The sequence below is a fragment of the Thermothelomyces thermophilus genome, chromosome 4 (assembly GCF_000226095.1).
Source record: "Thermothelomyces thermophilus ATCC 42464 chromosome 4, complete sequence".
Lineage (NCBI taxonomy): Eukaryota > Fungi > Ascomycota > Sordariomycetes > Sordariales > Chaetomiaceae > Thermothelomyces > Thermothelomyces thermophilus.
The window spans coordinates 2,124,918-2,148,576 of record NC_016475.1 but is presented as its reverse complement, the minus strand read 5'-3'; the positions used below and the strand labels follow the sequence as shown (position 1 = coordinate 2,148,576).

General features: G+C 55.0%; 5 protein-coding genes and 1 non-coding gene across 6 annotated transcripts; 3 read left to right on the top strand and 3 right to left on the bottom strand.

The window, feature by feature from the left end:
- The first annotated feature begins 293 nt into the window (after positions 1-293).
- MYCTH_2306596 (uncharacterized protein) lies at positions 294-2,741 on the top strand. Its single transcript, XM_003664083.1, has 5 exons — positions 294-1,219; positions 1,300-1,430; positions 1,492-1,609; positions 1,731-2,075; positions 2,379-2,741. Exons 1-5 carry the CDS (start codon positions 567-569, stop codon positions 2,674-2,676), a joined length of 1,545 nt encoding a protein of 514 aa, XP_003664131.1. The 5' UTR covers positions 294-566; the 3' UTR covers positions 2,677-2,741.
- A 4,996-nt stretch (positions 2,742-7,737) lies between these two features.
- MYCTH_2063165 (uncharacterized protein) lies at positions 7,738-8,633 on the top strand (the record flags this gene model as incomplete). Its single annotated transcript, XM_003664082.1, has 2 exons — positions 7,738-7,768; positions 8,281-8,633. 2 exons carry the CDS (start codon positions 7,738-7,740, stop codon positions 8,631-8,633), a joined length of 384 nt encoding a protein of 127 aa, XP_003664130.1.
- Positions 8,634-13,319: 4,686 nt separating this feature from the next.
- MYCTH_2306594 (uncharacterized protein) lies at positions 13,320-14,913 on the top strand. The gene is made up of 2 exons (XM_003664081.1): positions 13,320-13,638; positions 13,749-14,913. Exons 1-2 carry the CDS (start codon positions 13,537-13,539, stop codon positions 14,643-14,645), a joined length of 999 nt encoding a protein of 332 aa, XP_003664129.1. The 5' UTR covers positions 13,320-13,536; the 3' UTR covers positions 14,646-14,913.
- Positions 14,914-16,453: 1,540 nt separating this feature from the next.
- Positions 16,454-18,371, bottom strand: MYCTH_53508 (glycerol kinase-like protein; the record flags this gene model as incomplete). Its single annotated transcript, XM_003664080.1, has 3 exons — positions 16,454-16,872; positions 16,950-17,950; positions 18,046-18,371. The coding sequence occupies 3 exons, from the start codon at positions 18,369-18,371 to the stop codon at positions 16,454-16,456; spliced, it is 1,746 nt and encodes a 581-aa protein (XP_003664128.1).
- A 1,768-nt stretch (positions 18,372-20,139) lies between these two features.
- Positions 20,140-20,232, bottom strand: MYCTH_t113. The gene has a single exon. It is a non-coding gene; the product is annotated as a tRNA-Lys (tRNA).
- Positions 20,233-20,602: 370 nt separating this feature from the next.
- On the bottom strand, positions 20,603-22,628 carry MYCTH_2144279 (uncharacterized protein; the record flags this gene model as incomplete). Its single annotated transcript, XM_003664079.1, has 2 exons — positions 20,603-22,544; positions 22,578-22,628. The coding sequence occupies 2 exons, from the start codon at positions 22,626-22,628 to the stop codon at positions 21,282-21,284; spliced, it is 1,314 nt and encodes a 437-aa protein (XP_003664127.1). The 3' UTR covers positions 20,603-21,281.
- Positions 22,629-23,659: the final 1,031 nt, after the last annotated feature.

The window sequence follows — 23,659 nt, the reverse complement described above, 5'->3', positions numbered from 1 at the left end:
GCAGCCAAACGGCGCTTCGTCTGATGCTGATCTTGCGAACATCCTATCGGACTTCGTGGGACAGAAGGAAAGTAGAGAAAAGAACAGAAAAGGAAAACAGAAAGAACGCAAAAGTAATGTCAGCAGTGTGCGAGGGGTCCACCATCAAACTGCTAATTTCCCGTACTAGGTAGGTAACAAATAAGCGCCCAATGAAGACATACTGCGTATATGAGAGGAGGGAAGAAGGTGGTAGCCCGCTTTGGGAGGTGGAGGTTGCCTTCCCGCGCTTCTAGTTAGCAGCCGCCCCAGCAGTGGTCTTGGCGCACAACCCGCAACGTCAAAAGCAGCTGGGGCGAGCCCAATCACAACGCTCGGAATGCTGCAAACACATCTCAGGTGAGCTATTCCGTAGTCCCCAATTTCCATTTGTGGCATGACAGAATAATGTTAACAAGGAGGTCATCACAACTATTGTTCTCCGGCCTGGCCCCTCCTCGTGGGAGAATCCAGTGAATCGCAGCGTGCGCGAAAACAAAGCAAGACCTTCAATGCGTCCAAGAGCCGTTGCGTTTCCGTGGAAAAAGATGGCAGCGGCCCAGCAGCGACGTCCATCAGCATCACCATCCCCGGCACTGCGCAGCTCGGAGAGCGAGAGAGAGGAGGAAGAGATTGAGTTCGACAGGAAAGCGGCAGGGATCATGATCCCAGACCTTTTTACCCAGTTTCCGCCCGTCCGGGACCCGCTGGTCACGGCTACGTCCACGGTCCAGGACGAGACCATCGAGGCGTGCCTCCCCTTCCTGAGCGGAGAGGACGAGAACCTCCAGTACAATGAGCACGGCGTGCCGCGGCTCGACCGAGACCGGCACGTCAGGTTTCTGCACCAATGTCTGAGAAGGTTGCCTGGCCGCTTCGTGGCCGCCGACGCCAGCAGGCCATGGTTCCTGTACTGGTGCCTGTCGGCCCTGACCATGCTCGGGGAGGACGTCGCGTCCTACAGGGATGCCATCGTGGCCACGGCGCGCTCGATGCAGAATGATTCGGGCGGGTTCGGCGGCGGCGGCGGGCAGCTCTCTCACCTGGCGACGACCTACGCTGTCGTTCTGTCGCTTGCCTTGGTCGGAGGCCAGGAAGCATACGAGGTCGTCGATCGGAAGGCGATGTGGAGGTGGCTCTGCAGTCTGAAGCAGCCAGATGGCGGATTCCAGGTTTGTCTCGGCGGCGAGGAGGACATCAGGTATGTCGACCCGTAACCTTAGGCGTTGATGATAATATGGTGGCAGACACCGAGCTAACCGCGGAAAAAAAAATCATTAGGGGGGCATATTGCGCAGCGGTCATCATCACGCTACTGCGCCTCCCGCTGGATCTCACGCCCGAGTCCCCTGCATACACGGGAGACAGCAGCGTAAATCTGTTTACCGGAGTCGCAGATTACGTACAAAGATGTAAGCAGGAGAGATGAAATGGTCGTCGATGGTCCGCGGACCGCCTGCTAAACCCATCCAGGCCAAACATATGAAGGCGGCATATCGGGTCAGCCAAACGCCGAGGCCCACGGGGCATACGCCTTCTGCGCGCTCGGTTGCCTCGCGCTGCTAGACCACCCGGGCCGTAGCATTTCTAGGTATGTTCCGCAGCGTTTCCGGATGGGACGGTAGCTCTGCATCCACCCTTAATCTGCCCACCCACGCCTGGCACAAATGGGAGCACGACATGCTGACGAGACGGCCGACGGGTGATGATAGCTACCTAGATGTTCCACGACTGATAGCCTGGCTGTCGGCTCGGCAGTACGCACCCGAGGGAGGCTTCTCCGGGCGCACCAACAAGCTGGTCGACGGTTGTTACAGCCACTGGGTCGGCGGGTGCTTTCCCCTAGTCGAGGCATGTCTCAACAGCAGCAGCAGCAGCAGTGGGCCGATGGCCGCAGGCGGCCCGGCCGCCACAATCACCACCACCACCATCACCGACAGGCATAGGCCGCCGCCGGCAGATGAGAGCTTATTCAACCGGGAAGGCTTGATCCGCTACATTCTCTGCTGCTGTCAAGACCAGACCAAAAGGGGGGGATTGCGCGATAAACCGGGAAAGTAAGTTTTGTCGTTGTACACGTCGCCGCTCGCCACTTGTTCCCTTCCGCGGTTGCCCGCTCCCCACTCCCAATTTTGTTTCTTCCCCCCTCTCCCTCCGTCCTCAGAACCCGCCACTTCATCCCCGTGCATGCTCTGTCATGTGCCATGTCACACACACACACACACACACACACACACACACACACACACACACACACACACACACGCACACACACATGCAGAGAGGGAGAGAGGAGAGACACAGACCAAACTCACACCTGCCCTCCCCCCCTTTCTTGAGCGGGGGAGAGACAAAAACAGGATGTCAGACGCCTACCACTCCTGCTACGTCCTCTCGGGTCTCAGCTCCGCCCAGCACCAGTGGGAGCTAGACGAGCTTAACGACGACAACGACGGTGACGACGACAGCAACGAGCTCAAAAAGGAAGGAGCAGCAGAGGGGGCGATGGAAGCGGCGTGGGCGGTCCTGCCCTACCTCGACGGTCCACAGGTCTTTGACAGCAAGGATCGCGTGCGCCCGATCCACCCGGTCTACGCCATCCCGCAGCCGTGCGTAAGGGCAATGAAGGAGTACTTTGATAGGAAGCAGGGTTTCTAAAGGGACAATACCGACGGTGGGACCTAGCTCAGGTGAGTCTAGTAGCTGGGTTGACATGGTGAGGAACGCGGATTAGGGGGTGAAGGTCGTTTGTCCGTCTATCTTGTTTTGCCCTGTCAGCCGTCTCCCCTACTCCCACCCCTGTTTCCCTCTTCGTCTGTTTTGGGATGAGTCACTGGGGAGGGAAGGTGAGAGGGCTGGCAATTGAGACAGCAGAATGCACCTCGCCATATTCAACGTCAGCCGGTTGTCTCTGTAGTTGTGGACGCTCACTTGCCCACCATACGAATGAGCGATCCTGTGGGATATGCTGCATTGCTGCCCTGGCCACTGGGTGTTAGGCGTTCGGCCCAAGAGGTCCGTACAGTACGTATCGAACCCATCGAAAGCTGAGACAGAGAGGGGATCAGAACGTGGGAAATGAGCCGTTCTACATGGGCGTCGCAAACCTTGCACAGGCTCCTTGTCCATACATGTTCAAGTACTCTGTATAGTGGGAGCTGCTGATATAACCATAGATTGAATACGGCGGAGCATCGAACCAAAACCCTCCCATGTACATACATACATGTGAGTGAGTATATGCGCGCGCGCGTTTGCATGATTTGCACTATTGTCAACAATGATATGCGCGGAAACCCACCAGCGACGTAGCTCATACGGCGCTTCAAGGTCTTGCGGGGAAACAGCAGAGCAGCTGCTAATCAGCTCTGTCTTTTTTTTTTTCCGGCTTACCTTGGATAGCACCAGGTGGTGCATGTGCAGCGGCGGCCGACTCGGCGGCCGGTAGGCATGACCAAGGCGTGGTCGGCCATCAGAATCACGGATCGGGAGCTAGAACATCCAAGCGCCTTCTTCCTGGATTTTACCCATTGTTTTCTTCCCTTTTCATCCCCGTGGGATTTGATATATAACCTGAGGTACGCAGATACGGAGGCCCAGTCGGGCGGCCGCTTCCGAAGAACAAATACATGTAGTTCCGGCTATTACCTGCTATATCGCGAAGAAGCCAGGCAAAAGTGGAATGTCTAGGCCTTCTGGGGGAGACACTGGGTTCATTATCACCACTCATCATCAGAAGAGGAGAGAAATGCCCCTAAGACGCACCAATCCGGTTCGTCAACTGGGGCCGCTGGGCTGCGACGCATCCACGGCAGTCAACTCTTGTCCATTGGGCTCCTTTACAGAGTGCATCCATAGATTGTTGTGTATGTATGTACTCCGTACATACCAACCTGGCTTACGCACACGACTTGGGTTTAGAGCTGCTCCACTTACCCTTGGGCTTCCCGGGCTGCCTGCTCTCCGAGACGAGGACCAGATGAAGGTGGGTGTTCAAGATGCCCGATCTGTCGACGCTGTTTTCGTTTGCCTTGAAAACATGGTGGGCTTCCCCGCTGTTTCCGTTCTCCCCCTCCCCTCTTCGTTCTTCGGACGCGGCCACTTCTGTAGTCCTGCAATATCTGGCCGGTGAGGCAAGCCTCGACGGAAGGGGTCCCAGCACGTCTCCGGAAGTCGACGGCGCAAGCGGCCCTCCCCGAGATCTTGCGCAATGGCAAATCTGTGCCAGAACGTTGCATAAACAGGTACCTGTTGCATGAGGTGTCGAGCGGCACAGCTTCTCGAGGTGGAAGTCGGACCGGGTCGGATATGTATGTGAGCGAGCGAGGTGAATTAAACTGAACGCCTTGTCGATCACGGCGGTTCTAAAAAGGGGAAGCGGAGGTTGCAAGGTAAGCAGGATAGCGACAGAATTAGGGGGTCGAAGTCGAGGTTGCGACGCCCCGCGCGGGCAATGCCGTCTGCCGTGCCCTGCTCCTACTCTGCCCTTCCTCCGGCCGGTTTCCCCGGCCGAACATCCCTCGATCCCTCGCCCAACTGAACTTACATACATACCTTACGTGCATACACCGCGCACCGCATCACATCGACGTAGGCGCTGTCGGTAGTACAGTTCGGAGGATCCACTTCGAGTACACTTGCTGGAGTAAAATGAGTAGTGTCAAAGCCGTTCTGCCCGCCGTGCGACGTCTCTCTGTTGCCAACTGCGAGGTATGACCCTTGATTCGCCGTTGGCAACGGACGATAGAGCTGACTGTCCATCCATTGGATGCTCTGCCTTTGCTCGACGTTTGTTTTGGAAGCTTGGACGCCGAAATACGCTCGGGATTGGGCCGTCGATTCTTTCCAGAAGAGTCTCTCACAACTAGTGACGCTCATAGGCCCAGCGTGTTCCAACCACTCCGCGTCCGGATTAGGAAACCCACGTCGATGGCGACAACAATAGGCCTCGGAGGTCCAAGTTGGAACACTGGGGCCAGGTTCTGGTGACTTCAGGCTGCAGTGTTTTCCGAGCTCATGGTTTTCCTCCAGTTGTACCTTCTATGTCGATATCGAAGTCCCTACACCGAGGCACTCCCCGTACTTTACCTCCGGGTACCTATGGTAGGTAAGGTACTACCTGCCCGAGGAGGAGAGTAGCTTCCACCGTAACTGCGTATGCCCCTCGTTGCTGTGCCTTCCGCTCTGGTGGTTCTGGTGGGGTTGGCCCACGCCGAGACAATATCGGGCGGGTCTCGTCCCAGCCCGCCTTCCTCAAATCACTTTGAGCTCCGAATTGCTTGAAACTTTTTTAGGGCCGCCGGCGCTGTGGCCAGAGTCATCAATCGTTTTGCAGTGCCGCCATCGCAATTCCGTCCGTTGCCCGGGCGTTTGGCAATTGGCTCCGTTCGGAAGCTCAAAAACTTCCCATCACTCCGCTCTCCCTTCGGCGCAAGGGCATCGTGGGGCTCGACGCCGGGTCGCAGGTCGCTGGTCGCAGAATTGTGCTTTCGGTGCAACCATCCGTCGGTGTCTATTCGCCATGTTTTTGCCCCCCTCCCCTCCCCCTCTTCCTCCTCACGGCTCGGCCCATAGTTGGAGTCTTGCTTTTAATATCTAAGCAGCATTGCCAACTCATCATTGCATGAGCGTTCGAGGTTGGCCTGTGCCTAGTCGCCTTGCGGCCGCATCCGCCATTCACAGCCCGCCCCGCGCCGTTAGGGACAGAGGCAAAACATGCAAGGGTTCCCAGACCCCAGCCACTGTTCATGCACCTCATCTCCCTTCACCGACTTCGTGGTATGGCCTCACGCCAGTCATTCTCTCCCGCGCACGACCCAACCCCGCTGGCTGCTTGGTCCCTCGACAGGAAGGGCGGGGGTTGCCGAGTGGCATTGGCCATCCAGACCGATCACGATCGCGGATCGTCTCCGGAGGACATATGTACATACATACACTGGGGATTGCACTACACCAATCCCTGGCTCGCGAGTCTCAAGCGTTTCTTGACAAGTGCTTCTCGACCTCCCGAGCCCGAGGCGGCCGCTTCTCAGAAAGCTCAATTGCCGGGCTGTGATTCGCCCAACCCCGCGGGCGAGTGCCTGCTGCGTGTCAGCGAAGAAAAAGTTTCCAGAACCGCTCTCAGGGCCCCGGCGCCGTCCTTTCAAACGTTGCTTTGCCGACGTGATGGGCATGTACTATACATACATAGTAACACTGCTGTCGGCGAATTGAACCTCGTCTGCATGGCCCACACAAGCACCCTGTGCAGATTTCACCCGGTCGCCTCCGTTTTCCCTAGTTTTCCTGAGTTACCGAAGCTGCTTCACCCTACTCCACACGCTGTCCATTCGTATCCTCGTACTACACAGTAGCTACCAAGCAGCAGAGGATGTCATCCTGCCGCACGCTGCCCCTTGTTGTGTGGTTCGGTGTAGTAATTCTTACCATTTGACATGAGGCTAGGCATGGCTCAAATATCCACACCCATGTACGGAATTTGTAAGTACATACTTCGTACATCATTACTTTCATTAATGTAGACGGCACCATTGTTGTACTAGGCGCTACATCTCGCAGTGCGTGACACCGCAACATAGCCGAGGAATGTCGTGCAGCAGCTCATTTTCCCCTTGTGTCGCTGCTGAAGTTTTTCTGCGCATAATCGGTACGCAGTGGGCGACTTATGTACGTACAGTACGTATGTATGTACATACGTAGTACGTAGGATCTTCGCTCCCCTCTGCCCTGACCCTGACGAAACAAGGACATCCCTTCATCTGCATTCACTAGGTGAGTGGGGTGTCGACCAAGATCTGACCCGGCAGCAGCAACATCCAAGGCGAGGTCCGACTACTTTCAGCCAACCGCTCGCCGGTCTTCAAGTGTCAGCGACCAGTTGCCATCCGCTTCATGTGGAAGCTTCACATTCCGCTAATCCCAGAACAACACCCGGTCCGGCCCCAACTTCGGACAGGAACATGCGGGATGCGCGTGCATGTGGAGGATGGAAGGGAGGGGGGGGTTAACCCTCGTCTTTCTTCCCAACCCAGGCTAGCCGGACTTATCAAAAGAAAAAAAGAGATCTCTCTCTGCTAAATCGGTGGGTGCACCACCCCCATGTTACTAGGGTGGAGTTGACCCGGCCTCTGCGCTTGTATCAACTGGCAACGACGCACGCCAGCACATCAAGATGGGTCACACTTTGAGCCGCATCTTCCAGTGGCCATGCGTCTGACGACCCCTTCCCTCCTTCCGCTCGAATTCTCCATCATTTCCTTGTTGCATCAGTCTGATCTGGGCATTTTTTCCATCCCCTGCCCCGCATTCTCCTTGCCTCAGCGCAATAAAGCGCACTTCTCTCGCCGGTGATGACCCATGGCTTCCGTCCCTTCCTGCATCGCCGCCTTGGATAGGTAGCATATCAGCCTTAACTTTAACATCTTCAGTCTCCCAGCTCACACCACCCTCCCCCGTTCGTGAGACAAAGCGCCCAGCTCCGACGTTGCCCTGCGTTTTCTTCCTCCCCCTTGGGTGTTCCTGCCACATCACTCCTCGGTCAGGCTCTACTGCAGCGCATCACACCAAGTCTCGGCCACCCCTGGCCCGCAGTCTGCTCACGGTGCCACCCACCTCCCTGTCATTCTTCAACTTTCGCGTCACCCCGTGCCTGCCCACTCTATCACCGGGCATATCGACCACGAAGCGCGCACATTGGGTTACCGAGAAGCGATTGACACAATGGGCGGCTTCTACATGCAGTACCTCGAGAGTAAGTTTTTATATGATGCATCAGCATATGGAAAAGGAATCCGATTCATTAATCCACCGTACCGCGCTGTCAACACCGTGTCACACACGTCACTCCCGTTATGGTGGGGTGTAGCCGAGAAGGAGGGCATCCGCACGTGGTCAGCCTCCTTCCCTCTGGCCGCCCCCACCCCCCCTTTTTTCCCCAAACACACACACACGCACACACACATACACAACTCTGTAGATGCTGTTCCTGGCCTCACACCCCTGAAACTCGCACCTCTCTCTAAGCCTCATCGTCTTTCGAGCTATCGGCCCTTGTCCGTGCAATGCGTCCCCGTAGGGCTGAAGGCGTTCAAGAATTGGGCAATTGGGCTGTCATGCAGATCGGTTCACGTCTCCAAGTTTATCACACCCGGTTCTCCATATCCCGTTACCTCCCCTTCCTTTCGAAACCCCTTCCCCACCCTTCTCCCGACGACGGGTATAGGATGAAGACAAGGGGGGGCTAACCACGCTGCTTTTTTGCAGGCCTTTGCCGGCGCCGTGGGTGGCACGATCCCAGGTACGAATGCTACCGCGATGGCAATGGCTACACCTGCCTAGTGTTGGTCAACGGGCGCGAGTACCAGACCGATCTGGCCTACGAATCCGGCAGCCTGGCGCAGGAGAACGCGGCCATGCGTGCGTTTATGGTCTGCCGCAACTTCTCGGTCAACGGCGGCATGCTGGCCCGCAACGGTATCGTTCAGGGGCTGCCCGCGGACGAGTCCAGCCGCAGGGCCCGGAAGGGTAGCCGCCACGCCTATTCTTCCTCCAGTCACGGACACAGGAGCCGATCTAGCCACCACTCCAGCAGCAGCTCGACCACCTCGCTCGAGTAAGAGCCTGGACGGGGGTGGAGTGGCCGTTGCCTTCTGTGTGTGTGTGACGTGGCCCGGGGACCCAGCCCGAGCCGGGACTGAGGTTCATCCGTCGAACAACACCCGTCTCGAGATGTCGCCGTTCCTTGGAATCTCTGTCTGGGTCCCGGTCCCGGTCCCGATCAACGGAAGAGCAGGAGCGTGCCCCTCAAGGACTCCTTTTAAAAGCCAAAGCTTTTTTTTCTTCTTCTTTTTTTTTTCGTCTTTTTTACCATAAAACTCGGAGAAGGCTTCACAGCAACGTGGCGACGCGGCGAGACAGACATCGAGAGAAGAAGAGCCGTGGATTATACCCCTTTGGTGGCATGCAATCCCCCCCTTTTTTTTGGGGACCGGAAAACATGGAGACTGGGCTGGGGCATGAAGACATGACTTTTTGTTTTCTTGTCCCTTTTCTCTCCGCCCTTTCCTTTTTTTTTCCCCTCCATTTTTATTCTCTCATCTTTTCCCATCTACGCTCTTCAGAGACAGCGCTTCATTGCGGCATTCTCACGACATGATTGACGACCTCTTACGACGCCATTTAGACAAAGTTCGGCATTTTGGCTTTTTGACGAGTTTTCTCTCCATGATAACCACGTCCGACCTGTTCGGCGCGGGCCAGCTTGTTAGGTGGCTTTCTCTTCCCTATTCTGCTTCCGGAGGGAAGACTAGGGAAGACCAGGGAATGGCCGTGGCTTTTTGCTTCTCACCTCGGAACCCGCAGGACCCGCTGGGTTTTACAGGACCAGTCGGACAGGAGGCGATGCAAGTCACCTTTTTTTTTTTTTTTTTTTTTTTTTTTTTTTTTTTGCGGTCGGGAGCCTTGAGATGGCATGATATTTCGGCCATTGGGCAGGAATAGACCGGATTGGGGGGCCGATTTGGGCTGAGCCAACTGGAACCCGGAACTGCATCTCTGCTGGGCGTTTCTGGGCACAACCAGGGCTCAGTTGGCAATTGCTGGCGCTTCTTTGCCGCTCAAACCGCGCTTTTATGCACCTTCTGCCTCGGCGTTTTATGCCACATATTTTTTTTTCGGAGGGAGGGAGGGGCTCGGTTTGACTCAGTCCCTGTCACCAGAGTTTGGCTCACGGGCGAGATGCTTGAAGAGGTCGGAAAAAAGGATCGTCTTGACTGCGACGAGAGACGGGGGGGTTCTTTGGATTCGTTCTCCTCTCAACTTCCGAGAGTTCTTTCATGATGATGAATGACGACACGACGACAACGATTGATGATGATGATGCTGATGATGATTATGATGATGCGTATTCAAAAGAAGCAGAGGAGGCTATCTTTGAGAAATACACTGGACAGAGAGGTTCCGAGACCTTTTGCTTATGGACTTGACCGTTCTGTGATATCTCTGCTGATGTTCTATTTTGGCTCAACGGGGGCTTTCGCGTGCCACTGTCAATGATGGTTAGTGCAATCAGTCAACAAGAAAGTATCGAATGACCGTAGCAAGCACCTATCGAGTCAGGATCCCATCGCGCAATCACGGCATGCCACACTGCAAGCAGATATCAATGACCACACAGCAATAGTGTATGTAAGGTGCCGGTACAGGATGTAGGTAACTACATATGTACATCCTCCGTACATAACTAGAGACCAACAGTAAGTACGTCTCATCACGGCACACCCGCGTCCCGAAAGACCAACCGCGGGTTGACGCGGGATGGGCGGAGCGGGATCAGCGAGAGGATGGGTGTGTGACAGGTGTAAGCCGCCCCGGCACCTGAACCAACCCTCCATCGCTTAGCCGTAGTCTGTTCCAAGCTCTTGGGTTCCCACGACGAGAAAGACTGGCCCCGGGTCCGTTCTGCACCACGGACACACGTGTTACTGCAGTGTATGTGCGAGTCTCGATTGTCGAAATGACCATACGAAGCAGTGTTGGGTACGAAGTGTGTACAAGGCTTCTTTGAACGGTTCGGCCCGAGACACACCGGCTAACCAACCCCCACCTGGCGGCTCCGAGAGCGACGCGCGTTTTCCTGTCTCATAAAGTGAGACCTCGGCCCCTTCCCCCTTGACAACACAACATGTTGCGATTGTGATTGCGCCGAGTCGGCTCTTTGCGACAAGCGTTTACATCATCTGGCGTCGTGGTTCGTCGTCACCTTTTGTGACCCATATCTACTACTTCGCAGACCAGATCGGTTTGCTGTGTGCAAAGTGGCAATCAGCATTTGGCATCCCTTTCTTTTTCATTTATTATTTCCCATTTATTGATTTTCTGTTCTGTTGCTGCTTTGTTTTTGAGCAGGGAAAAGAATCACCTTACCATAGTATGTCGGTCGGGTGGGGAGGAACACCGTTGGTGTTGTCTCTTCCCGAAGCGGATGGAATGATTGAAACCTCGTAATTGAGAGCCAACTTCGGAAATCGCACAAAGAAACCAAAAGCTGCTGGGGGCACGTTTTTCAGCACAGGACTCGCTTTTGTTCCCGGCCTTTTTTGTAGTGTAGGCCGATGATGGGGAAGAAGGTTTTGCAACGACTGCCTTCTCACAAGGGCATCCATCACAAAGAAGTGCTACACTATGGTCCGCCAGGGAGGCATTGGATCGTTTGGATGCCCCTGACGAGCTGCTTACGAGCTGGTGTACTATGGTAGCGAGCCAAAGTTTCACCCCCTGTCCAGGTACCGACAGGGGTCTTACCGATAATCCTCTTAGGTCACTCCTACCTATTTTTCCTAGCAATTGGCCTAACAAAATTTTTCTACAGACTTCTCGGAAATCTAAAGATACCACGTAATACAGACTCCCCCTATACAAAATATCTTACCGACGAGGATAAGCTCTATATTTATACTCTTTACTATAATGCCAAGAAAGGTCTATCCGAGATTATAGCCCTGACGGGCTTTACAAAGATGCAAATCCGAGGCGTCATTCGCTCTAGAATAACAATAGTTACGAAACGCTCTAATTAGCCACGTTCCCTAACCGAAGAAGAAGAAAAAGAACTTATTACATTTATTACCGGATCTCGTAAGGGGAGAAGAATGCCTTTTCTTTAACTATTAATGACTCTTTTCGAGAACCGATATAGAGTCTAGGTAATTAAGAAAGCACTTTACCGTCTTAGCTTCTGACGTTATATTACCTAGATAAAGCCTCCTATTTCTAAAAAGAACTAACAACTTCGATTAGCCTAAGTATAAGAACATCTTAACTAGACCTCTAAGTAATAAAGTAAGATTCTCTAGACTAACGAGACCTAGGTTTTTAGTAGTTATTACTAGAGAGTCTTTATTACTTGGTAGCTAGGTAAAAAATAAGATCCTACTTGTATTATCGAAAACCATTAACAGAAGAGAAGCTAGATATTCTAGGGCTGCTTCTCTAGTTCTAGGAAAGGACTAGGGATCTTCTAAGAAAAGGATTAGGGAACTATTAATACTAATTCTTACCGTTAGCGTATAGTTCTAATCATTAATAGATAGATTTAACTTTCTTATAAGGATCCTAATCAACGTCTTATTCTTATATAGGATTCTACTCCTAGGTACGTAGCTCTCGAAATACGGAAGGACTTAGAAGAAAGAGGAATTCGAGTTCTTAACTAGCCGCTATACTCTCCTGATTTAAATCCTATTAAATCCTATTAGAACTAGATAAAGGATTAGATTTAGGATAAGTATAGCTTAGAGGATAATCCTAGGTACGAATAACTACGAAGATATGTCTTGGAGGTATAGAACGAACTACTAGAGTACTATTATAAAGAACTCCTTGACTTAATGCCTTAGCGTTGCTAGGCTATAATCGATGTAGATGGAATATATATTAAATACTAGTAAATTGTATAGTAGTTTAATGTAATATTTGTTATCTTGATTCTGGCAGGTAAATAGGAGAGTGGTGTATATGGGCCCTCTGTATAGACCCCCTGTCGGTACCTAGGCAGGGGGTCAAACTTACCCATCATATCATAGTATGAGCTGCTCACGAATTACCCCTGAGTGGGAAGACTGAGGCTATGGGATCCACTGATCTTGGGTGCTGCGGTGCGATCCAATCTCGCCATGGAAGAGATGGCGCACGCCAATTGGCTGCGCAGGGGACATGTGGCCCAGCGGATGGCGCGCCCCCCCCACCTCTCCCCCTCCTCTTACACTCCCTGCTCTAGTTGTACAGTACATAGCAGCCCTGTCAAAGACCACTGCTAAGCTTGCGCGACACAGCCTGGAAGCAAGGTGAGGGGGGTGTGGCTCCTGAGCAAAAGGTGTCCTTCTCCTATCGTCGCGTTTCTGGACCGTTGCGCTTTCTTGCCACCTCCTCCGGCTGCAACATCTCGTGATCGCATCGGGTACCTCACCATTTTCTCTTCGTCGCATTTTTAGCAAGTCGTGACTACCTGGCCTTGGCTTCCAACTTTCGTGCCGGTCTTTTGCGATAACTTATATCCCAGGGCCGCTGCTAATTAGTTACCTGCCTTCGCTTACCCTTAATATCTGCCACTCGGAGTCCGCTTGCCTGCTCTCCTCTACCTCCTCTACCTTCTTACGCTCCTTCATTCTCCATTTTGCCCAGCCCGCTCGTTCAACAACATTAGCAAAAATGAAGGGTAAGTGGTGCACCATTCTTCACCCAACCACCCGCTCTTCTGCGTGCCGCGGGCCTGACGCTGACTGACCGTGCTTCGCGCCATACAGCCTTAATTCTTGTCGGCGGCTTTGGCACGCGCCTGCGCCCTCTCGTACGTCCTCCGCCGCGTCATCCCCGGCCTCCACGCTCCCGCGACCTCCCCGCAGCGATTGGCCCATCTTCTCGTTTGCATTTGCTGCATGCTCGCCGACACGGCTAACCTCCCCCGGACTCGTTCAGACTCTGACTCTGCCGAAACCCCTGGTCGAGTTCGGCAATAAGCGCATGATCTTGCACCAAATCGAGGCTCTGGCGGACGCCGGCGTCACCGATATTGTCTTAGCCGTGAACTACCGCCCTGAGATTATGGAGAAGTACCTCGCCGAAGTTAGTCCCCTCCCGCAAGCGCCCTGCCGAGAAGGAGGAAGAATAAGGGTGGGGGGGAGGGGGGCCGCAAGGAATTAGACACGTACTCACCTTCCACGCGATACATATAGTACGAGAAGCAGTTCGGCATCAACATTACCATCTCGATCGAGAACGAACCCCTGGGCACGGCCGGGCCCCTGAAGCTGGCCGAGAACATCCTGAGAAAGGACGACAGCCCGTTCTTCGTGCTCAACTCGGATATCACCTGCGAGTACCCCCTGAAGGAGCTTGCTGCCTTCCACAAGGCGCACGGCGACGAGGGCACCATCGTGGTGACCAAGGTGGAGGAGCCTTCGAAATATGGCGTCGTTGTCCACAAGCCCAACCACCCCTCGCGCATCGACCGCTTCGTCGAGAAGCCGGTCGAGTTCGTCGGTAACCGGATCAATGCCGGCATGTACATCTTCAACACATCGGTGCTCGACCGCATCGAGCTCCGGCCCACCTCTATCGAGCAGGAGACCTTCCCCGCAATGGCGGCAGACGGCCAGCTGCACTCGTTCGATCTGGAGGGCTACTGGATGGATGTCGGACAGCCCAAGGACTTCTTGACCGGCACCTGCCTCTATCTCTCTTCTCTCGCCAAGAAGGGCTCCAAGCTGCTCGCCCCGTCCACCGAGCCATACGTGTACGGCGGCAACGTCCTGATCGATCCCTCTGCCAAGATTGGCAAGAACTGCAGGATAGGACCGAACGTGACCATCGGCCCGGACGTTGTGGTGGGCGACGGCGTCCGCCTGCAGCGCTGCGTGCTGATGGCCGGGTCCAAGGTCAAGGACCATGCCTGGGTCAAGAGCACCATCGTCGGCTGGAACAGCACCGTGGGCAAGTGGGCGCGCCTCGAGAACGTGACGGTCCTGGGCGACGACGTCACCATCGGCGACGAGGTCTACGTCAACGGCGGGAGCATCCTGCCGCACAAGACCATCAAGTCCAACGTTGACGTGCCCGCCATCATCATGTAAACCTACCAGCTACATGATTGCCTGTTTAATTTGGGGGGTTGGGGAGGGGGAGGTGGGGGGCACCGAGCCTTCCTGTCTCACCCTTTTTTTTATCTTATTCATAATTCGGGATATACTAACGGCTTTTTCGCTTCTAAACCAAAAAAAATCTGACTTCCGCGATCCCCTTATCCTTAATTCCGGACGAAGCTGGAGAGACGGAACACGGAATCCCAAAGGAATAACTCTTCCACCGAGAACAACGCTTTTCGTCTTTGTCAACACCTGGGGCATAGCAACGCCAAAACCCAGTTCCACGACTGACCTGGCGCCGAGAGCTGAGCAACCGTGTCTGTCCCTACATAGGACGATGCGGACGTCGTGGCTCAGTTTCCCCCCCTTCTTCTGTCGATGGGGTGACGTTTCAGGAAAGATGGGTATAGGCGTTCATAATGTGTGCGAGCTGTTTTTATTGGGACGGGTGCATCGAGGAGTAGAGCGGGTCGAGTGCCTATATGAGTGAGGTTTATGACCACCTGCATGCAGTCCACATCGGTCATGGGAGACTGGCTGGGGAAAAAGGTCTGGCAATGGGAGCGGCGGTCAGGAGGCATTTCAAGCTCGGCGCTGACATGGGAGAAACTCTCGTAGCGCAATAAACGTCACACATGGACCCAACGGATCGTCTCGGTGCTAAACAAGGGAACGATGGATGACGACGGAGCAAGCTCCTCAAACGCAGACGGGCAAACGCAGACGGGAAGAGGCAAGGACCGGTCCGGTGGATAGCAATTTCGGCAGCAAGGCCCGAGGTCAACCACTCCACAGACTCCGCTGCCTCTCCCTGCTCTTTCCTTTGGGCATAGGAAGACCAGGAAGACTGCGCCTTTCCATAGACAGCGAACCTATCCATCCCGCCGATATGTTCGTCATTGGCGGGCCCAACATCCCTTGCAGGAGGTTAAAACAAAGTATATCAACACTGAGATACCAGGAGGAGGAGCAGGTGTGGGGAGGGCTTGTCCTGAGAGGTGGCTGATTGGGGAGGCGTCGTCCTCAACAAACATGTTTACTTGTTACCGGATGGAGCGATCGCACCCGAGATCAGAACGAGAAGCTCCGACCGTTTAAGCACAAGGGTAGCCGCTAGTGCCTGGTTCCTTGGGCTAGTGTAGCCCGGCACTTCCTCTTCCTCCTCTCTCCCCTCTTTCCCTCCTCTCGTCCAGGGGCGGCTTTACCCCTTACCCCTGAGTAGCGCTATGTACATACATACACGAACATGGTGCGGCCACAGAGATATCGTACAGGTCTCCACTTCTAGAACTGACACTAGGAATATACGGATGTACATACATCCGTAGCAATGTAGCAAACTGAGGTCGCTCAGGGCGGAATAACCACTGCTCAATCTGACCACTAAAGCGGCAACGTACAATGTGAGGCGCCAGAATCTGAACGATCCAAGACTGACTGTATTCCAGTCACGCCCATGACCTAAGAAGTGCAAATGTTACAAGTAACGCTGATTATGCATTATGTGTATCCCATTACGTATGTGTGTACTGTACATCCGTACATTTCCCAAGCCTTGTCTTCCACCCAATCGCCAAGGCGTGACTTCAAAAAAAAGGTAAGTAACTGGGGTATCAAGACATGCCAGCCAAGAACCCACGCACCAGAAACTAACGAAGAAAACATACCCCAAACCAACGCCAGGCCCGCTACATGTCATCATGGTCGTGAAGAAAAGAGAGAGAAAAAGAGAGAGAAAAAAAGGAAAAAAAACAAGCAAACCTGCTAGTATCGTCGGATAGCAGCACACCCAACGCTCACTGATCTTGATCTTGGCACCAACCCCTGCTCATCTCCACGGCCTGCTCCCATTTCTTGAACATCTTCTCGGCCTTGGCCCTCTCCATCTGTGGGTAGAAGACCTTGCGCCCATTCCGGTTGACCTGCTTGAGATCTTCCAGTTCCCTCCAGACACCAGTAGCGAGGCCCGCAGCGATGGCGGCACCCAGCGCTGTGGTTTCGCGCATCCGCGGACGGTCCACAGGGATGCCCGTAATGTCGGCCTGGGTCTGCATGCACAGGTCCGAGTTGGAGAGGCCGCCGTCGACGGCGAGCGACTCGAGCTTGTGATTCGAATCCTTCTCCATGGCCTCCAAGATAGCGCGGGTCTGGTAACAGGTGGCTTCGAGGGTGGCGCGAGCAATGTGTCCCTTGTTTGTGTGGTGGGTAATACCGACTGATAGAAACTGTTAGTTCTTTCAAGATCTTCACAGGAGTGGAGAGAAAAAAAACAAAACAAAAAGGAGAGCTTACAGAGTGTCCCCTTTGCGTCGTCAATCCAGTAGGGGGCAAAAAGCCCGCTGAAGGCTGTGACAAAGACGACGCCGCCGTTGTCGGGCACCGATTCTGCCAGCGCCGAAATTTCGCTCGAATTCTTGATGAAGCCGAGGTTGTCCATCAGAAACTTGACGCCGGAGCCGGCGACGGCGATGCTACCCTCGAGGGCGTACACTGGCTTTCGGCCACGGCCAAAGTCGTAGGCCACGGTAGCGAGCAGGCCGTATTTGGAGATGACGGGCTCGGTTCCAACGTTGTACAAGAGGAAGCATCCCGTGCCGTACGTATTCTTCGCCTGCCCGGGACTGAAGCCGCACTGGCCGACCAGGGCGCTGGATTGGTCGCCCAAACAGCCGGCGATGGGGACGTTCTCCAGTGGGCCGCTGGCGACCTTGCCAAAGCATTCGGGATCTGACGACGGCACGATCTTGGGGAGCTGGACCTTTGCCTTGTCGATGCCGAAGAAAGCCAGGAGCTTGTCGTCGTACTGCAAGGTGCGGATGTTGACAAACATGGTCCGACTGGCGTTGGTGCTGTCCGTGACGTGCACCGGCCTCTCGGCCTTTGCGCCGCCGTTGAGCCTGTAGATGAGCCAGGAGTCGACGGTGCCGAAGGCAAGACGGCCCTGCTCGTAGGCTTGTTTGACCGCGTCAACGTTCTGGATGAGCCAGAGGAGCTTGACGCTGCTGGGGTACGTCGACAATGGGAGACCGCAGAGCTCTGTCAGGCCGTCGGCACCCTCGCGCGCCTTGAGTTCGCGCACGAGGGCGCTCGTCCGCGTGTCTGGCCAGACGATGGCATTGTGCAGGGGCTCGCCGGTGACGCTGTCCCACACTACCGTCGTCTCGCGCTGGTTGGTGATGCCGATGGCCCGGATGTCCGACTTGGAGTAGCCCAGATCGACAAACTTGCGCATCGCCCCTTCAATACACTCCTCGACCGAGCTGACAAGCACGTGAGGATCGTGTTCGTGCCATCTGAATTGACTTTGTTAGCGTCCGTCGTGGTGCAGCAACTCCGCAGCCAAGGTGGAGAAGGAGGCGGAGCCGGAGTAGCAGCCGGGCATACATACCCTGACTTGGGGTACAGATTCTCAAACTCTATTTGGTGGCTCGCAACGGGTTCGCCCTCGCCGTTGAAGATGAGAAAACGCGACGACGTGGTGCCCTGGTCGATGCTGCCGACGAACCAGTGCTGCCTTTTCTCCTCGTCCGTCTCGCGAATCCCCTGCGGGAGGTGTGCCTCCTGGTGCGTATCGAGGTTGGCTGTGATGTCCGGGAGTCGCCTCGGTGTTGCGGCAGTGGGCTTCATCAAGAGACCATCTAGGTTGAGACTTGGACCGCCGTCTATGAGCGTGTCCTCGAAGCGGACCGAATTTGGTTCCCTGGCTTGAACCATGATGCGTTGGTTGTGTGTTGGTGTTGCTGCTTTGGATGCGTAGATGAGTGGATGGCGACTGCTGGATTGGAAAGGGCGATGGTGTGGTTGTTGGAAGTGTTGGTTTTGGATTCGATTCAGGACAGAGGGTGGTCGCGACTGCGGACGGCGTAGCACTGATAAAGGATGCCGGCGCGGGGCTTGGGGGGGAGGCCTGGGGTCAGAATCGGGGAGGATGACAATAGGAGGGGGGTACGTCATTCCCGGGGGGGGGGGTGGCCCTAGCTACTCGTACAGCGATTGTGATGGGTCGCCCCAGAGAAGGCAACCTTCGATCTCATGCAGCTTCCCCGGGTGTTACTCCGCTGCGACGCTTGGAGTGGCGCTGGCGGTTTCCACGGAACAATGGCTCCAAGCGAAACGGCTCGAGGAACCAGTGCTCTCCAATTCGCTTGCGCGCTCAATGCGGCGGCGGCCATGGTCTTTTTTTTTCAACGCAGTCCAGGCAGGGCGTCTCGCTAAACCAGTGATTTGTTGCAGCGTGCCTGTTTCCCGGCATAATTTTTTTTCTGGCTGAAAGCGGCACTCCCGCAGGGTGCAATCTGTAAGGACCTCGGCTCTGTCCATTGGTGGGTTTTTTGCGGGGGACGGGATTCGGTATGGTCACAGGAAGCCAAAGCCACCAGACCCCACCATTTCAGAACCCCGCACATAACCCCCCCAAGGACTCCGCTTCTTAGAGTCTCGAACTTCTCCCGAAATCAAGACATTTCTTGATCGTCGCTTTGCACCCACAACCCAATTCCTTCACGTCATTAAGAGTCAGTCGGGTCACAGCCCAGACGTTTTCTCATCGCAGGAAACCAATTGTCCTGTTTTCTGCCCCTTGATGTCTCGTCTCCATCAGATTTCGCTCGATCCAGCGCAGTCAGGGGTGATATGTAACCTCCGGACGCTGCCCCTGACAATTGGGATTGTCTCGGGATGATACTGCACGTTAAAAGCACCTTTGGGTCGTTGGCTGTCTAGACTCTGCCGATCTCGTGCTACACGACCGAACGCCTGCTCTCTGTTCGGTCACTTGACATGAGGAGCTTGACCATACGTGCTGCTTAGCTAGACTGCAACCCACGCCGAAGGCTACCTCGGTTGTAATCTTGTCCAGGTTATCCAGGCAGGGGGTGCGCTGATATCGGTAGAGACTCGCCCGAGCTGGCTTTAGGCCGGGGTTCAAAAGCATGTGGAAATTTGTTTAAGACCGGGCGAGTCAGGTCCCAATTGCAAGCGTGCTCCCGGCCCGTCTGGACCTCAACCACAGACTCATTCCAATGTTTCAGAAGGCAGCGGTCTGAAAGCGCATGCGACGATTCAGTGACTCGTAACCGGTGGAGGAAGGGAGACTGGCAAGGGGTTGCAGATATCGGCGTTTGCGTCCGCGTGCACATCCCTCTGGAGGTCTTTGCCGTTTCCCCTGCCTGTTCCGTGGTTCCGGTGCCTCCTCGGTTTGGTCACGTTCGGTCGAGTTCCATGATCCACGCTCGGTATTGAAAGAATGTTAAAACGCCTCTCCACGCCTTCTCCAAGAGTCTCATGAAGGATCTTCAAAACAAGGCACGAGCCTTGTATCACGAGCGCAAGAATGGATTGGGGTTCTCCCTCCTCTTACGAGAGCGAAGAAAAAAAAGAAGAATATGAAACCCTGAGTAACTTATCATGTGAAATTGCACATTCCACCTTCCACCCCACCGAGAGGGGAAAAAAAGAAGGGAATCACTGTTGCCGGGAATTGAGCCCGACGTGGGGGTCGAACCCACAACCTTGAGATATAACCGTAAGTCCAGTTTTTAAGAGTCTCACGCTCTACCGATTGAGCTAGCCGGGCAGGCTAGGTTGTTTGTTGAAGGTGCGGAATCGGAATAGGCTTGACATTCCGGTGCTTCCCGCTCGACAATACACTTTTCTGCTACGCTACCCCTGCGACCCAACGGTTCGGCACAGTCCCACCATACCACATGGGAACCCCCACGCCTCCACCTCACACTAAACTTTTTTAGTGTTGTTGTACCGATTCTTGCCAATTACTGTGTACACCACGCATGGAAGACCTATCAGGGTCACGATATGGGACGCAAGGTTTATTGTAGTTACTAGGAAAAGAAGGAAAACAAAATAAAACATAAATCTAAGATCCCAAGGGTAGCCTTTCCTTTCTTCTTTCTAACTCTGCAATACCGTCAGGGCTATCTATATTCGTGACCATCCGAAATTTCTCTCTTCTAGTTAGCCTTTAAGCTCGGAAGTTATCAGGACTTAGCTTGCTTGCAGCCGCTCGCAAGCTTCTGATAACTGATACGCGCTTCAGCCGTGGTATCTCTTGACCTCGATGCATCCCCAAGAGCCTATCTCATGCGCAATTCGCGAGCATCTAACATGCCCAACTAACCAAGCTCCAATCGCCCCAATCAACTTTGTCGTCGTCGTCGTCGTCGCCGTCGTTATCGCCGTCGTCAATATGCATGCTCGCTTGCTCGCCGCTCAATGGTATATAACGGAACAATGCTCACCCGGTCATAGGTGAAAAAGAGAGAGGGCAGCCAGGCCATGGATAACAATGAAAATCAAGTGCAGCACCAAACAACAACTCCTGAAACCAGACTCAGCGCCGTATCGCTCCTCTAAGTTAACAGCCGGACCCATGCACCCATATAAAACTCAGACAGACAAAAATCCCTCCTAGCCTCGCATGTTAATCTGAATCCAGTCCCTCATCCGCGTGCAACCCCGTAGCTCGCCTCCGTACGGGCCCTGCCGAGGTTGGGAGGTGGGGATGGCAACGCTCACAGTGATCATTGACCCCCCCATCCTCCTCCTCATCAGCGGCTGCGACCCGCTAGCGACGGTCCCTCTCCGGTTCAATGTCGGGCTGCGGCTTCAACTCCTCCGGCGGCTGCTTGCTATGGCCCTCCCTGAGCGCCTCTCCTCCTCGCAGTTGGCACAGGGCCCTGGTGTGTCATAGACGTCGTACAGGTGCCGGAACCAGGGGTAGAGCTCGTGGGCCCGGGGCCGGCTCGCCTGCGTCTCGGACATCATGCGGCGGATGTGCGGTAAGATGGCGAGCACGGCGTGGATGGAGGGCTCGCGGGCGGGTTCGGATGCGATGACGTTCCGCGACAGGCGGGAGAGGGTGGTGAGGTAGGCGTCGAGGTTGTGCAGGGATTCGGAGTAGTTGAAGTCTGCTTCCGATCCCCCGCCGGAGCCCGACGAGGATACGGAGTGCCCGTCGCCGTTGCGATTGGCGGACAGCTGGTCTTCGGCGAACCTGGGCGGCTGGCCGAGGAGCACCGTGGCCATTTCGAGGAAGACACAGCCAAGCGAGAAGATGTCGGAGCGCTCGTCTCGGCGTTCCTCGTGCATCGCTTCCGGGTCGGCGTACTTGAGGGTTTTGGGTGTGGGCCCCACCGAGTCTTGACCGGTCTCGAAGTGTTTGGACAGGCCGAAGTCGGTCAACACCGGCAGGCCGAAGTCGTCGATGACGATGTTGTCTGGCTTAATGTCCTTGTGGCGGATCTGCACGCTTTTGCGGTGGAGGTACGCTACCGCCTGTGCGAGACAGCCAAAGTACGTGTGAAGATGGCGGATGATCCAGTCTGACCCCCTGGGGTTTTGAAAGACTTCGTCCATGAGGGTGTGCAGGTTGCACACGGCAGGCGGGTACATGGCGATGCCGAGTATGTGCTTCTTGATCCGCTGGTTGACCCTGAACAGGGTGGTGCTGTCTCTGCCTCTGGGCCGGCGTCCAATCTCCCGGGTCTGGATGCAGTAGTCTTCAAAGGACGCCACGTATACGACAATGTGCGGGTGCCTGAGCGAAGACATGGTCTTAACCTCCTTCAGCGCGTTACTGCGTGCCTTGCTGTCTGGTCCCGGTGGCCGCGTCTTCTCCTTGCAGACAATGACCTTGAGCGCCAGCGGGCGCCGATAGGGGTGGCCCTCCGGGGGTGTGACTCTGTATACGATGGTCGATCCCGACTCGCCGAGTTCTGGGCCCTGTTGCACAAAGGGGCTGGGAGGCTTGAGGTATTCCTTGCTGCAGTGGTGGAACACCTTGTGCTTCTTGGGATCAAGCAAGGCTGTCCTGACGGGCTCCAGCCATTCGTCAGAGACTTCCCGGTCGGCGTCGTCCCAGACGAAATGCTGATCATCCCGGCTGCTGAGGAAGTCACTCACAGGGATGGGCTGCGACTGAGACGACTGACTGCCGTTCGACTCGAACGACATCTTGTCCGAGACGAACGAAGGAGCCGGGTGTGGGGGGGTTTACAAGGGTTACCAGGCCTTCCGAGCAGCCCGGAACAGAACAGTGCTGGGAGGGGCGAGGGTTGGTGGAGGGAGTATAACTACCGACCGGGCCAAGTCCGTGTACAGAATTAGTAGAGCAGTCTGTCGGTTCCGGACCAGGAACAAGGGGAAAAACGGTGACACATTCAACCAGGAGTTGGCGTCGCCGAGGAGGTGACAGAGGAGCGAGCATGTAAATTGGGAAGAAGAGAAGTCAGGTTCAAGAGAGCCTCAAGAAGGCGAGGCTAGGTGAGTCTCTGGGTTGTTGCCGTACTGCTGGCGGACTTCGCATTGCTCTCGGGTAGCGCCCTGCCGCGGCTGCTCGTTGGACAAAATTGGCCGGGAAATTGTAGCGTAATTCGGTGCCAGCGCTAGGCCAAACAGCGGGCAGAGACGCCTGTCGAACGCAGGACTCGATTGGCGTCGCCCGGTTCTCGCAACGAGAAGGTTGGCGGCCCAATGAGAGACGACGCTGTTCTGAGAATGCGGTGAGCGAGGAGCTCAGGGTGCAGGGCGAGAACAAAGGGTTCCTGACCCGCAGGGCTGATGATTGCTGGAAGGCTGATCCAGGGCCGGGCATGGATACCGAACACGATTTTGCGAAAGTTCTCCCAGTCGCTCTCCAAGAAGCCACAGGGACTGCGATGCCTGGCTGTGTCGGGCACCCTCGGTCGTTTTGATATGAAAGGATCCTCTCCGCAACACTAAGAATTAAGGTAGATATTTACTCGGCAAATCAGGGTTGGAACAACCCCCGCAAACCGGATGCTCTCTCGCGGCACAGTGATGCCTGATGGTGGGTCGGATCGGCCCTATCAGCCCCTACTTGTAGGCGGACGATGGCAAGTGCGATGGGCAATTGCGAGATTAGGTTGTACCCGCTAAGTCTTCCGTACCTTAAATGCGAAGAAAACAAAAAGCCCCATGAATCTGCGATTTCTCCATACACACTCCGTAATCTTACATGGGCT